Source organism: Solea solea, chromosome 17 (assembly GCF_958295425.1).
Source record: "Solea solea chromosome 17, fSolSol10.1, whole genome shotgun sequence".
Lineage (NCBI taxonomy): Eukaryota > Metazoa > Chordata > Actinopteri > Pleuronectiformes > Soleidae > Solea > Solea solea.
In genome coordinates, this window is record NC_081150.1 from 16,681,425 (window position 1) to 16,697,267 (window position 15,843).

General features: G+C 44.7%; 1 protein-coding gene across 2 annotated transcripts; it reads right to left on the reverse strand.

Annotated features, from left to right (window-relative positions):
* Positions 1–952: 952 nt before the first annotated feature.
* On the reverse strand, positions 953–15,240 carry thbs1b (thrombospondin 1b). 2 transcript variants are annotated; one of them, XM_058613841.1, is made up of 23 exons: positions 14,981–15,240; positions 14,799–14,878; positions 14,085–14,644; positions 13,770–13,845; positions 13,332–13,415; positions 13,130–13,239; positions 12,446–12,571; positions 10,584–10,680; positions 9,581–9,754; positions 9,001–9,177; positions 8,729–8,902; positions 8,504–8,631; positions 8,248–8,400; positions 7,795–8,013; positions 7,371–7,478; positions 6,826–6,985; positions 5,813–5,931; positions 4,369–4,603; positions 4,048–4,275; positions 3,690–3,961; positions 3,489–3,586; positions 3,147–3,286; positions 953–3,048 (listed from the first exon to the last, which is right to left on the reverse strand). In XM_058613841.1, the coding sequence occupies exons 2-23, from the start codon at positions 14,860–14,862 to the stop codon at positions 3,041–3,043; spliced, it is 3,510 nt and encodes a 1,169-aa protein (XP_058469824.1). In that variant the 5' UTR covers positions 14,863–14,878; positions 14,981–15,240; the 3' UTR covers positions 953–3,040. The 2 variants fall into 2 exon arrangements, with proteins under 2 accessions (XP_058469824.1, XP_058469822.1); XM_058613839.1 differs by having other exon boundaries at positions 14,799–14,881.
* Between the last annotated feature and the right edge of the window lie 603 nt (positions 15,241–15,843).

Below are 15,843 nucleotides of genomic sequence, written 5' to 3' on the forward strand. Positions count from 1 at the left end.
AGAACACAACATTTGTTCTGCGTAGGCCTCATCTACGTACATCAAGCAATGCAGGGCATGAAAACAGTAGGCGGCGCTGTAACAAACAAGGGAGACATTTACCTGAATATTAACTTCTTGCACAAAATCCAAGCACTTTGTCTACTTAGGGCAATACTTTTTGTTGGATGTTGACATTTTTTTTCAAATTCACAAACTTTCAAGGATTTCAAGGACCTGTGGGAACCCAGTCTGCAGTCTCACCAATTCTTACAAAAAAAGTTTCAAGGGTGTTGATTTGTTTTTTCCAAATTCATATACTTTCAAGGATTTCAAGGACCTATGGGAACCCACTCTCCAGTCTCACCAATTCTTACAAAAAACTTTCAAGGGTGTTGACTTGTTTTTTCCAAATTCATATACTTTCAAGGATTTCAAGGACCTGTGGGAACCCACTCTGCAGTCTCACCAATTCTTACAAAAAACTTTCAAGGGTGTTGACTTGTTTTTTCCAAATTCATATACTTTCAAGGATTTCAAGGACCTGTTGGAACCCACTCTGCAGTCTCACCAATTCTTACAAAAAACTTTCAAAGGTGTTGACATTTTTTTTTTCGAATTCACAAACTTTCAACGATGTCAAGGACCCTTGGGAACCCAATCTGCAGTCTCATCAATACTTACAAAAAACTTTCAAAGGTGTTGACATTTTTTTTTTCCCATTCACAAACTTTCAAGGACGTCAAGGACCCTTAGGAACCCAATCTGCAGTCTCACTAATTCTTCCAAACTTTCAAGGATTTCAAGGACCTGCAGTCTCACCAATTCTTACAAACTTTCAAGGATTTCAAGGACATGCAGTCTCACCAATTCTTACAAACTTTCAAGGATTTCAAGGACCTGCAGTCTCACCAATTCTTAGAAATTGGACTATTCAAGGTCGGATTCAAAGTCAGACAAACAAAACAAACACTTTGTCAGAATTGTAACAACTATTTATTGTCTTGAAGTATGTAACAAAATAGTCGCTATTAATAAAAACAGCATTTTCCGCTTTGTACAACTAAGAAAAAAACAAAATGTTTCCAGACAAGCAAACTAATTGTACAAAAATAATGGTAACATCGATACACAGTAACAAAAAAAACGACAAAATAAAAAGAAGATAAAAACGATAAAGAACAGAACATCCTCACGTCAGTGTGCAAACCGTTTATACAGATGGACACGTGCCATTTCTTTTTTCTTTTTTTTGTAAGGCAACAAATCCAGATAAATTATTTTAAATAGCCTCTATCTACACAAACACACACACACTCACACAGACTTTCGCGCACACAAACACACAAATCAACCTCAAACAAACAGCGAAGACAAAACAGAACAATAACTTATCTGCTAAAAACAGCACTGGACATACATGATAAAGCAAAATTATTTATATATTTATATATATATATATATAAAAAAGGAAACCTCCCATTTAAACATCATTTTCACTGGGTTTGATCAAGAGTTTGGGAGTTTGGTTGCGTTTTCTTTTTCTTTTTTAAGACATGACATGTCACACTATTTACAGCTCATGCTACAGTAGCACTAAGAAGTCCATCATTTCAAAAGGAATATGGTCGTTTTTCTTTTTTTCATCTGATCAAATTATACAACAGCAATGAGGTAATATTTGTACGTCAAAGATTGTTTGTTTTTTTCATCTCTCTCTGAAGAAAACGCACACAATTAGTCGCATCAGTCATACACTTCATACTAAACAAAAGACCTATCCGGAGAATACCGACTTCACTTTGTGCGGTGGGAGATGATCGACGCTGACATAGCACACGTGTTCTACATTTGACATCAGACTGTACCCGATTTTTAAGTCCACTTTCATTCCGATATTGGATAGATTTCTATTTTTCAAAAACTTTCTCAGAGCTTTCAAATTTCCTTTGCTGCCTACACTGTAGGCAAGAGTCAATAAATTACATGTATTTATTTACATAATTTCAATTTGAAATCCTCAAAAGCTGAGGGAGATAAATCTCTTCAGTGACAAGGGTTTTTAGTTTGAGAGAGGGAATATCACTGGGAATTTCACTGGCATAAGAAAATTTCTTTTTTTTCTAAAAAAAAAATGATTCTGTTTTGAGAAGATCATTTCTTCCATCTCACCCTGAGAGTTGTTCATTTAAAAAGACAAAATCAACAAAGCCCAGTATATTTGTGTGTTCCAAAAAAATAAAACTACCTAACCTTATTGAAGCTTCTTAGGGTTCAAATGGGTAAAATCTCGTTCCTGTTCCGCTCTTCCACATACAGTACATGCATGAACACAAAGGCCAACAACTTCCATCCCACCTTATCTTTTAACTTCTCAATTCCCCCAAAAAAGTTTTCCTAAATCGCAAAAGTCAAAAAAATATTATTGTTCGTCGTCTTCCGTCCTCAAAAAAAGTTGTGTCGTTCAGGATCTACGTCCTGGCAGATCTGGTAGAGCAAAGGGGAATGTTTCATCGGTTCTTTCTTGTGTCCATCCAGAAGATAAAGCAGAAAGACACACAGGTCAGAGAAGAGAGGTAAAGTGATAGATGAAGAGACAGAGAGAGAGAGAGAGAGAGAGAGAGAGAGAGAGAGAGATGGAAAGGCTTGGAAGTGCATAGTTGTCTATGGGGAGCTGCGCCCACATAGAGGTGAATGAGGTCTTTCAGAGAGCAGGAAAGCAGGCAGAGCCGGGATAAAAAGGTGTTGCTGTCCTACTGGCAAAGCTAGAGGGCCTGTTTTCTTTTCCCCCAGCTCATCCTGCCCATGTGGATGCTAAGGCTGAAGGGGAAGGCGCTCTCTGATCCTCAACTGGCAGTCAGCCGGTTGGTACTTTGCCCAAAACCGGCTTCAAGTTACCCTGAGGCCGACCACATGCCCTTTACCCCATTCAAGTGTGCGTGCCACAGAAGAAAGAGCTGCAGAGATATATCGGTCCCTGGACTTTGCATCAGAATACATAAGTTCATACTTTATACAACAAAAAAAAAGGTGCATTCCTCAGAACTTCCACGCCACGTGTTTATGCATCTGTCAAAAGAGAGAGAGACACAATGTCAGAGGACAGCCGTGGACAAGAATTCAAGGTGTTGCGTTTAAACGTTGGTTGATATGACACCAATCCTTACCTCTGCATTCATACTTGAGGTCAGAGAAGTAAACCATCTCTTGTGAGAAGACGAAAAGACCTAGCCTGCCGCCAGCGTAGGTCTTGTCGTAGAGGCTACCAGAATCGGCCATGATCTTTTTGCCCTCGTACATGACAACTCTGTGAAAACGCAGGAAACATTTGAGCTTGGATTTCAGACACATGTAGGGTGCAAACGTCTTGGAGGATGTCAAGAATGCAGACATGGACCAACTGTACTTGCTTGAGTTACCAAGTTCAGTTGCGTCTATCTACTCTCTTGAAGATACAATGGCCTGGAAGACTGAGAACCTTCACAGACTAATCATAATGATGTGCCCACCTAATATGTCCTGTTCTCGGCCTGTGGATCAGATGCCATCTGTAGGCAGTGAAGTCTTTCCATCCGACATTCTTGGGGTCATGCCAGAGAGTGCGGACCTAAAGCATGGACAAAATACAAAAATGGGGTTATCGTTTTACAACTCCCTGAAAACATTTTTACAAAATCAACCACTAGAAGATGAAACTGCCATTGTCTTACCTGTCCAGGTGTATTCCCAGTGTGCCAGAGGGCATTTCTGAGGTGCTCTCCTGGACCAGTGGTGGAATTGACTACTTTAATGGACAGGCCAGAGTAACCCTGGGCCTTAGTGGGTTTATTGGACCAGTAGGTCTGTGTGATCTGCTTCCACATCACCACGTAGAACCTGGAACTTGACTGGTAGCCAAACACAAAGCCAGCGTAATCGTCGTCCCTCTCTGTGTTGATGAAGAAAGTCCCACTGAAGTCCACCGCATTGAACTCGTGGTACCCTGAAGAAGGGGAATCAAGTTAGGGGACAGTGCCCAAAAAAGACTGTTTTCCCAATTCTTTAAACACTTGCACACGTGCTACTCACCAACAGCGATGCCAGGGTCACAGTTGACGGTCTGGACAAGCTCTTTGCCCTGGTGGCGTACTACCCAATTAGGATCAATCTGGGAGGTGCCTTTGGGATCCAGAGGAACCATCTGGAACTTACGGAAGTCTGTTTCGCTAATGCCAAAGTTTTCCGGACACACATCGTAGATGTCAGGCACGTTGTCTTGGTCAAAGTCATGTTTGCAAACATCTCCACGGCCATCACCTGAAAAACACAGTTACAAATGTATTATAAAACAAACCTGTGAGCTTATCACTGCATCTGCTTTAGGGTTGAAACATGGCGTGGGTAGCTTACCATCTTCGTCCAGTTGGTCGGGGTTGAAGGCCAGTCTGCAATTGTCCTTTTCATCAGGAATGCCGTCATTGTCGTCGTCATGGTCACAGGCGTCTCCCTTGCCGTCCTTGTCGTGGTCAGCCTGATTTGCGTTGGGGATGTATGGGCAGTTGTCCAGATTGTTCTGATGTCCATCCTCATCGATGTCTTGGTTGTTGTCACACTTGTCTCCTACACGGTCGTCATCTGAATCCACCTGTGATGGTGAAACGTTGTCTGGTGTTAGAGTTAGTTAATATGGTGGTGAAGGAAAGATGGAATCCAGTCACTTATGTTAGCTTGGTGAAACTTCAGGTTCCCTCATCTCTCCTAACTTTCCTTCTTTTAAGGACTTTGCCTTCGTCTCCAATCCTTCTGCTTTCTACACCCTCAAAGGTCTTTTATGGACCGCCGTGACAGAAACATGTTGTTTTACAGCCTTTTTGAGGGGTTCGGGTTAAGGAGCTTGTTGGAATGGCTTTTATACTTCTGCACTTTACTTTTATTTTGTCTCTCTTTTTTACTCTCCTTTTAACGACTTCCTTTGACCTTCTATATTCTGTTGTGAGTTTTATATCTGAAATTCTTTCGTCTCCGTTACTGTTTGTGCCGCTATCTTGACCAGGACCACCTGGAAGAAGAGATCTTGTGTGTCAATGGGACCTTCCTGGCTAAATAAAGGATAAATATCTATCTATGGAAGTTTCTTAGCTACTGATAATCACACGACTGTTTCGCTTCCCCATGTAAGTTACTTGTTGAGTATTAGTGGCATTCACAGGAAAAGGCAAATTACACAAACCTTGCGCAATAAGAAAAAAGATAAGGCCAATGGGACAAATGGAAAGACATTGGGCTGAACGAATTTGGGTTGGTGTACAGCATCAAAAAACAAATAATGACGTGCCCAAGACACGGCATGCCTGTAAATGCAGTGTGCAAGTCTTTAAAATAATAAAATGGCATAGAAATGAAATTGGATGCTCTCCACTTAACCACATCTTTCTTCTCGATCTCGCTTTTCATGCAACACATTCATATTTGTCAGTGTAGCATGGCACAGGTGGACTGAGCAGGCCCGTATTGCACAGGGCCTGGACCACAGCCCAGGGCCAGTCAGGGGCCTCCTTCCCCATATTAGCCAGTGAACGTCAATGGGCCATTGAAAAATCCCAGCCCCCCCACCATGCCTTATTTAACTGATGTGCCCTTGAGCTGCGCACGGGATTTACTCTACCTTTTTACATGGCGTGATAAAGCTTAGACAGCAACACAGGGCTAATCACCAAGGCTTTCGAATGAAAGAGAGAATATATGCTGAGCTGTAGAGAAAATCGTAGCGATGAATGTGGGCCATTGTTGGTGAGTGAGGTGGAAGCAAATGGAAAGAAAGACAGTGAGTGTGTATGCGTATGTGTCCACACACCTGATCGGGATTATGCTCCAGAGGGCAGTTGTCACACATGTCTCCGACTCCATCCAAGTCTGTGTCTCTTTGGTCAACATTGTACACATAGGGACAATTGTCCTTCTCGTTTAGAATACCTGGGGGATGGAAAACCAATTTCAGATATTTAAAAGCCATTTCTTTAAAAAAAAAAAAAAAAAAAAGTTGGGACACTTTAAAAATGCACGTAACTAAAAACCATTAGTTGGGACAGTTGGGACTGAAATGGTTGTGCGAGTGATACTGTTTTGGAAGATTCCACTATTTGCAAACTACCTTGTAACAGGTAAGGGTATCAGGATTAGGTATAAAAGGAGCACCCACTGAGGCACAATGGCTCAGTCTCAGCAAGCAAAGACGAGTTGTGGCTTACTGCCTTGTGCCAAACTTCATGAGGGAATTGACAGTGAGTTCCAAGACAACATTTCTCAGCTCAAGACTGCAAAGAACTTTCACCAATGATGGTTCATAATATTGTGAGAGATTGCTGGAGTCGGGGGGGGGAGCCAAGGGCAAGGGTGGTAACAGCTGCTGCATGTGCATGAGCCCTCAGGCGGCATGAGTAACCAGTGAAAACAATGCAAATCCTTTCTTTGTACTTTTTGTCTGTTAAATTAGGGCTCAAATGAACCGCAAATTACAGATTTGAAATATTATAGGTATTCCACATTATCTGGAAATGGGGTTTACCCATGGGAACATACAGTGGCGGTTGCTGGTCTGTGAAACAGGGGAAGCTTACCAGGTATTTATACATAAATTCTTACATAAGTTCTGCAAAGAACAACACACTCATTATGTACAGCTGAAATGCTATAATAGTGTTTTTGTTTACAGTGTATATGTACAAATGAAAATGGGCTATATCGAAGAGCAAATGACACACAACCACCAGCTATCTGTCTATATACGTCCCTCGCAAAGTCCACACAGGACAGTGCATATCTGACGGCATTTTAGAGGAAGCTGAGCTTCCCTGGGAACAAACTCACCATCTCCGTCAATGTCCACAGCACAGGCGTCTCCCTCTCCATTGTTGTCTGTGTCAGTCTGGTCTGGGTTGCTGTTGTAGGGGCAGTTATCGCAGCGGTCACCCACATCATCACGGTCATAATCATACTGCCTGGGATTGTAGATGAATGGACAGTTGTCCTGTTTCATAAAAAGCACAACATAAAGAGAGTTATTTTGCCGCCTTTGTGCGAGCTCTGCCCATTTACGGAGGCAAAGCCACGCAGAATGAAAAGCTGCTTCATTTTTGGGCGTCTTTTTTTTTTTTGCTGGGATTAGCAAACACAGTGCAGCTCCTTCAGAGCCGTTCCTCAGTTGTCAGAATTTAATGGAATTTGAGGTTTTGGCTCAGGGAAAGGAGAAACATTTGCTTTCCTGCTGAGCCTCCCCTCCCTCTCCCCCTCCCTCTCTCCACCTGCCCTTTTATAAGACAGCATGAAAGATGAATGCAAAAATCACAGTCACACACACACACAGAGAATCCCTTGTGCCCTTTTATGGCCACATTTGCAGAGGTTTTGCTCACCCTGTCGTCAGGAATGCCATCATTGTCATCGTCGCTGTCACAAGCGTCTCCAATGCCGTCCTTATCGTAATCTTCCTGCCCAGAGTTGGGAAGGTTGGGGCAGTTGTCCTGATGAAATGGACAAGGTCAGAAACTCAGAGGTTGTACAAAAACCGACAAGCAAGTAAATTCAGCTCTATGAAATGTGCAGTGTGTAACATTTAGGTGGTTTTATTGGCAAAAATTGGATATACAATACCAAAATTATGTTTGTATAAGTGTATAAACGCTTTAAGATCATTTGACTATTGTCATTTAGGGCCTTGCTTTACGTCTTTTCCGTCCTAGTTCTCTGCTGTGGAATCTGCAGTCTCACCATTAGATGTCACTAATTCTTACACACGGGACCTTTCAGTGACTTTGCCGCTGCTCCAGAGTTACCCACCTTTTTGCAGTGGTAGGTGGCGTTCTCCACGCAGACCAAGTCAGCGTTCGGCCATCCGTCCAGATCTGTGTCCTCTCCGCAGATGTGACCGTTGCCAGCAAAACCGGGCCTGCACTCGCAGCGGAACATGGGCTCGGCGAAGTGTCCGAGGTAATTGCAGCGGGCGTTTTTGTTGCAGTCGTGGCTTCCGTCGATGCAGGGGTTGCGAGGTGTGCACACCTGAGGGACAGCGAGGAACAGTGTGAACAATCGGTGACCGGACTGGCTTTGCACGGTCGATTATTCATGGCCTTCTGCTCTCTTCTGTTAAGTAGGGCCTGGTCTTGCCCTGGAGCGACGCATGTGGTGCCTTACACAACCATTCTTCTTATCAGTGTTTATTTATCGTGCGTCTCATCAACTTGTATTTCTTCCCGTCAGAGCGTTTGCTTCTTTGCTCAAGACTGTACTTGCCTGTTTATTAGCAGCAGCTTGCTCCACACCTTTGCCAAAGGGCTGGGGTCCTGAGTAGCGAGCAGGGCAGGGAAGACAGTTGTAGCCCGGTTCTGTGTTCTCGCAGCGGTGCACACCGTTGAACTCGAAGCAAGTGTTTGGCACCTCTTTGCACTGTTTTTGGGGGGGAACAAAAAGAGCATTTGTGATCCTTGAGCGGAACAATCGTCAGTCTCCTCCCCGACAGAAATCAAACGGCAAGTTTAAGAATGTTTACCTCGTCGATGTCTTTACACTTGATGCCGTTGCCGGTGTAGCCAGCTGGACATTTGCCACATTTCCAGGAACCATCGGGGAAACTGGTGCACTTTGCTCCAGCAAAGCACGGGTTGGACAGACATCCATCTAAAAAAAAAAAAAAAAAAAAAAACTGGCTTATTATGAATCCATCATTTACTGTGAGTCTTCCAGGTGAAAAAAAGCAAAAATACAAACGTCTCACCAATGGGACAGGCTTTCTTGTTACATTTCTGGGTGTCTTTGTCTTCCCCAACACACTCTTTGCCACCGTATTGTGCCGCAGGATTATTGCACAGACGTTTTCGAGTCTGATCGCCGCCTCCACACGTGAGACTGCAGGTGTCCCATGGAGACCAGGGCCCCCAGTTCCCATTGACTGAGAGAGAGAGAGAGAAAACATGTTTAAATCCAATCCCTGCCTTACAGAATTCATAAATGCTTCCATGCAGTGAACGCTGGATGAAAAAAACTCACTGGGGCATGAAGGCATCTGACATTTCTTGGTTTGACGGCCCTCCCCCGCGCAGTCCTTGCCTCCGAGCTGAGGGGTGGGCGAGTTGCAGAGGCGGATGTGTGTGATGACACCAGAACCGCAGGTGACCGAGCAGGAAGACCAGGGTGACCAATGGCTCCAGGCGCCGTCCTGCTTGACTGGAGGCCCGAAAAAGAAAGGACAGGGGGTCAATTATCGGGACAAGGAAAACTGGAGTGTTTGCAATAATGGATGCACTCTTGGAGATAGGAAGCAGTAAGCCACAAGGGGGCGACTCCACTGGTTGCCGAAAGAGCTCCATTTGAAAGAGTGTCTATCTCACTTAATTTATAATGAAAGTTAAGAGGCGTTTTTGGTCTTAATCACTAGTTTTAGTTCTTCATGAATTGAACTTGAGGTCATTAAAAGAAAATAAACAGTGCATGACACTTGTGAGTTGATACCAGTGTCACTGACAGCTGGTCTCATCCTCATCAGGTGTCTGTTTGCAGGTGATGCCTTTAGAACATCTGTTGTCTTTTACGTACAGTCCATCCGAGCGGACGTTTTGCGTTTACTCACAGCGTTTGTCGCATTCCTGCAGGTAGCAGTCGCGGGTCTGCACGGAGGTGCCCTCGCAGTTGTTATTGATACGGTCACAGGAGCGCCCGCGCTGCTGGATGCCCCGCCCACAGGACACGGAACAATGGGTCCATTCAGACCACAGCGACCAGCCGTCCTCTGCATAGTCACTCGCTGAGAAGGAGGGAGAGAGAGAGAGAGAGAGTATGAGCGCGGGCAAGAGGGAGACAATAAAAGATGTATTCCAGTGAGGCGGCACCCCCTCACAAACACCCCGCAAGCCTAAAAAAAAGGAGTAATAGCGCGGATTTAGCTGTGGCTTAGACGGAGAGAAGGCCTTCTGTTGAGAGGGAGGGCAGAGACTCACACACTGAGAGAACATGTGGAAACAGAAGGAGCCACTGTCCTCGGGATACACAGGGATGCCCCATCAACTAATGTTTTCCTAAAGAGGAAACACATTTTACAAACACGGCCCTGGGTATGTAATGACTTCAACAAGTGGCTGAGGTCGGGATAAACGTCTGTTCCCCCTGTTTATTTAGCTTTTAGGGAGGTGCTGCAGCCAAACTTGCATAGGTATGAGGAACATGTCACTTTCCCTCACGTGAGGAGATGGACTCCACTAAACAGCCGAGCAATTTTCAGTCCCGCTCCAACCAATTTAGCAAATTGCAGCCGTTTTTAAACGTGAAGCTCCAAAGATGTTTGGAGCACAAAGCGCCTTATGTTCCAAACACATAGGCACCCTTTCATTTACTCGGATGTTGGTGCAGTTCAATCGTCGCTGAAATGGACGTGTTTTCTCTCGCATATAAACCTTTACATCAAGGGGAAATACTTTTTTTTTGTTTGTTTTTGTTTTATATGGCAAATAACCCAGAAACGGCTCGCACGGTGAATGAAGCAGTGTTTGAATCGTCATCTGCGAGTCGCATTTAGACATTACGGGGTTTCGCGTAACTGCAGTCACAATGTGCTTTTCCTACAGGGGAATGCTTACGTGTTCCACAGCGGGGGCAGCACTCTCCATCAGGAACTGTAGCATTAGCACAGGGGATCAGGGGGCAGGAGATCTTGCGGCACACGGTCGAAGAGTTCTGCACAGACACAGACGTTCAATCATTTGTTAAACACGAGCACAAATATAGAGTAAAACAACAGTTTTCCCGCGCTGCATCCCAGTATTACTGATGTGGAGTTGTGTAAACCTTTTATAGACATGCACTGTTGTAGTTGATGTTATTACTCTGCCAAAACCACCTAAAACCACCTGATTGAGGGAGCATTTGTGTGTATACACCAGCAGCAGAAGGACATTTTACACATTTTATTTGTGTGTTTTTAGTCATCCTTCGTAATGTAACAGAGACCTGTTTATATTTAAAAGTGTTCCTTTCAATTCTGCCCAGATACTGAACCGAATCTCTTTGTTGCTAATGCGGCGTTGATTGTGGCGTAAACCTCCATTTAAATGAGCGAGCGCCGTGAGGTCATGATTTATATTTTAAGTCTTGGTCCAGATCCGTGGAACCTTCTCACCGTGTGAGTCTCCACAGATTGACCACCATGACCCGACATTAAAGCAACACCCCTGCAGACAAACACCTGCTCTGCTAACTGGGTCAGAGCAGCGTGAGGATGAGGCCACAGCTCTAATCATGGAAGTCGGTGTCACCGGGAAGGAGTCGACCTCACTGGGCACTGAGCGTGTGCCAGCTCAACCTGTGTGGGTGCACTGTAAATAATTCAGGAAGCACAGCTGCCTCTAACTATGCAGGGTGACGTTATATCTGCTCACTGAGCGAGAGGAGAGAGGAAGTCACGTCGACTGCGGCGCGGAGGAGGAAATCAGGAAGTGAAGCTGATTAGTGCCCACATGTTTGTAATCTCTTCTTAAAAATTGACGGGGGTTTTTTCCACCCTGGCTTTAAACCATGGAAGCGACCACGATTGTCTTCCCATTGTGAAGCTTTGAGAGTCCAACAATTTCGCCAGCATCATGAAGTTGTTTTTTTATGCAAAGTGCAACCAACCAGGCACCTATGGAACAACACCAGCTGTCAATCACACTGGTGCCATCTTTCTCAATCTACATTCCTCTAAAAACGGACATGATGTTCTCTTACAGAGGACATGAAAGTAGGGATTGAGACCATCACATTCTACAGAACGTAATTCCTGATGTTATAAAATCGAGGGAGAAGTAGACACTCATTTTCCCATAGACTCTACCATTCGAACTGAGTTGGGAGTCGCCCCCTGGTGGCTAACGGCTACTTCCTGGGCTTCCCTTTTCAAACAGGTCTATATGAAGAGAAGCAGAAAGTAAAGCCTATCCGTGCCCACGTTAAGTTGTTTTTATTGTAATATCTATTGTAAAAATGCACTTCTTTCCCTTGGCTTTTACCACAATGTTACTTTTCCTCATTGTCTTTCATGGATTTTGAAGTGACTGTACTTTTTTTTTGGGGCCAAACTCGTTGTTGGACCGTAAATGCATTCCAAATACAGTGTTTTGCACCTGATCCCTCCCCCTCCTCCTCCTCCTCCTCCTCCTCCCCCTCCCCCTCCCCCTCCTCCTCCTCCCGCTTGTCAGAGCCAAGGCCGGGTCAAATTACCAGCAATGTATCACTTAAAGTCTGGTCAAGTTCCTTCAGGCTGCACTCGAGATTAACTTCAGACAACAGACCTCTCATTAGCACGGGGGGAGGCTGCTGGACTTCTGCCAGGCCTTCACGCCACTCATTACTGACCAGAGCCGCTGAGTGGCGTTCAGCATGTGCATGTGCGCCTCTCCTCTGCGGTCGCCTTGTGTGCACGAGTGCTCAGACGAGTCAAAAGCGAGATAATGGGAGATCTCACCTGACAAGTGCAGTGGGTGCAGTCGTCGACCGTCCACTCGTCTTTGTTCTTGTGCACGATGCCGTTATGGATGCAGACGCCGTTGTGGATGGGGATGTAGTCTCTAATCAGCTTGTTCTCAGCCGTCTGGGGAGGGAGGGAGGGAGGGAGAGACACACAGACGTTGTGATAGTTTTATTGTCTCAATGACTCAGCAAATACCACCGTACCTGGGAACCACATTAAAGAATAATGTGACAACTGAACACCTTGATAACTAATAGTTAAGATGTGCTTGTCCCTACTTGAACGTATCTGTACGATTGTTCACAGGTAATGGTATTAACTAGAGCTGAAACAATTAATCGATGAATCATTACTAAATTAATCAAAAACTATTTTGATCATTGAATTATCGGTTCAAAGGTTTTTTCATGATTAAAACAAGATTTCTGATTGTTTAAGCTTCTTAAATGTGAGTATTTTCTTCATTTCTTTGCTCTGGATAACAAAGAAATCATTAAAAGTGATGATTTTGGTTTGTGGACAACACAAGACATTTGAGAACATCATCATTTCCAGGTTGGACGAACACTGATCCAACATTTTTTAAGGTTTCCTGATATTTTATGGACCAAACGATTCATCGGAGAAAATAATCGTTAGTTGCAGCTCTAGTATTAACCCACACACACTGTCTCTTACCAGCTGCCTGAGTTCATTGGACAGTTCCTTGACCACCACACCGAGGCCCTTCAGCTCCTTGAACATGCTCACCAGGTCATCGCAGGAGAAGCCACACACCATCTGCAGGTCTTAACAGGAAGGAACAAAGGACATCAGTCAACCGTCACAACTCGTTCTCCTCTCAAAAAGTCAACAGATTTGACCCGGACTACACATTCACCTTTGGTCTTGTGTCCAGTGTACTCTGTTCTGATGGCGGACGAGCCGTTGAGGTTCTCCAGGATTATGGTGTCAGACGTAATTGCTGGGAGAGAAAAAAAAAAGAGAGAGATTGTTCTATGAATCACGTCACATATCTGCACACAGTGATTTATGACAGAGAGGTATTTATCCTGAATATTATACATCCCACAGTGCTATAAATTATCATTAAAAGTTATTAGTTTGTAATTATTGTATGCACTCAAGCCCTTCTACAGATTAATATTAACCTGGCATCTCTCTGTGACAAGTGATAAACAGCTCCCCGGGCACTTTCGGGCTTTTTTTGTGTGTGAAATGTTCCTTGACTCTAGGCTTGTTGGGACTTGGTGGTACATGAAGCAAACTGGGAGCCAACGCACAGGGCATGATCTGTCTATCGGCAGTGATTACTCACAGCGTTGGCATCCTTTGTTGCGGAGGATGGCATCCAGCGTTGTTCCAAACACAAAGCGCACGTTCTGAAGGACCCCCTGCAGAAAGAAAGCCGGGTGCAAGATGAAATAAACACATCTGACCATGTCAGCAAAAGCACAGCCTGATATATATATATACACAATCTGTCAATTTATGCTGAACTACTGTAAATCATCATGCGTTTTTACGCATGATGGCACCAGCCACATTTGCACATTTGTGTTCTAACTCTCTAAATCTCCATGTCTCGCTGCCCCGCGCGCTCGCGCTCGCGCTCTCTCTCTCGCGCTCTCACCATGAACCTGTCCTTCACCGCTCCTTTGCCAATTCTGAGCTGCGCGCTCGCCGGCGTCTCCTGCGCCAGGATGCTCTGGATGGACGCGTCCAACTCCGCCGAGTTGACCTCGTCGCATCCCGCGTACAGCACCGCGCGGTCCTCCTGCACGAACAGCGTGATATTCTTCCAATGACTCGTAGCCAGGTCCACATCCTCGATGGAAACCACCTGCTGCTTGTTCTCGGTGGAGTAAACTATGTCCAAGGTGTTCGCCTTGCCGTTGGAGACGATCTCGAACACGGGTCCGGAGCCGTCGCGCTTCTCCACGGTCAGGAGGCTGCCCCTGGTGTGCTTGGACTGCTTGAAGTTGAGCAGCAGGAGGAAGCCCCTCTCGGCGTGGATGGAATCGATCAGGTCCCTAAAGGCGCTCTCGGGGACCGGGGGGATCAGGTCCGGGTTGAGGATCTTGTAGGCGGGGCTGTAAGGGTCGTCTCCTTTCACCAGAGTGACCCCGTGGTTCTTCCTAGGGACTTGGATGAGCTCAAACAAGTCGTACACGCTGTTGTCGTCTCGGCTCTCTGCGGATAAAGAATGACAGGCACTCAGGCTCTTGTCTCGTGGAACACCCCCCCCCCCCCACACACACACACAATCTATTCTGCATATGTTCCATTTTTAATGATAACTGATTTCCAAAATAATATTTCAAAACTCTTCATCATCCAAACTCACCTGCGATCCTCGCGCTCTCACAGCGCCAAAGCATCAATAGCAAAAATATTCCTGTCAGCTTCATGATGATCAATCACCTGCTGCTGTGTCACCAACAAAAACAAACAAAACACTCATTATATTTGGAAGCAGGACAAATGAGCAGAATCATGAACTCACTCAGAATGTCTCCTTCCACTCACCTGTTTGACAGAAAAACAGCCTCACACACTCACACAAAACAAAAAAAAGGTAATAAAATCCCACAGGAAATGTGCACGAAGTCCACCAATAATTCTCAAGCTTCACTGTTTGAAAGAAAGTAAATATGTCCCAGTGCGGGAAAAAAATGGGGGAAGAAATAACTGAAAATGAATTGTGATGAATTAGTTATTTTTTCTTGATGGAGACCAAACGTGTCCTCACTGTGTGTTGGCTGCTGAAAAAAAATCTCCCTTTTTAAGCAAAGAGTGTGGACAAAGTGCTATTTAAATAGTTTGATGCCATTCCTAAGAAGTGGGCTCGTCCAATCAGGGAGAGAGGGGAGAAAAAAGGGAAGAGCTTATCCTCTTAGTTTAGAGAGAGAGAGAGAGGGGGAGAGAGATTGTGAGGGAGGGGGAGACATTAATGGAGCAGTGTCTCCTCTCACTCGCGTGCATCCATCACTCCTCTCAGGGCATTTCCATCTCAGAGATTCTCCATAACGCAAATGAAAATGACTGTGTTTTCCTGACACACACACACACACACACACACACAGTTTCTCTGGTATGCACATGTGAAAAGAATTCCCCCCAAAAAAGTCACGTAAAAGTGGCTCCTGTTTTATTTCACCAGGCCCCCACACTGAAATTATTCCATTATATGAAATTATACTGGAGCTCCTATACGGTATCCGTTTTGCCGCATTACACCTTTAATATGATCACGGTGTCCTCGTGGCCCCACCAAATCATCAACATCTGCAACATATTTCCGCGCACGTGTGCCTAAAATGTTTCTGTGAGAGACAACGCCAGCAAAAACTAAGAAATAAATGAATACAACTTTGAATTTTTTTTATTTA

Bases quoted from the DNA above. Each gene is read 5' to 3' on its own strand.
- thbs1b (XM_058613841.1), bottom strand. From the start codon at position 14,862: ATGAAGCTGACAGGAATATTTTTGCTATTGATGCTTTGGCGCTGTGAG. The intron at 8,903-9,000 runs GTGAGTTTTTTT...TCTCTCTCTCAG, and splicing joins TCAGATGCCTTCATGCCCCA to TCAATGGGAACTGGGGGCCC. The intron at 8,014-8,247 runs GCAAGTACAGTC...GCTGTCCCTCAG, and splicing joins AAGCTGCTGCTAATAAACAG to GTGTGCACACCTCGCAACCC.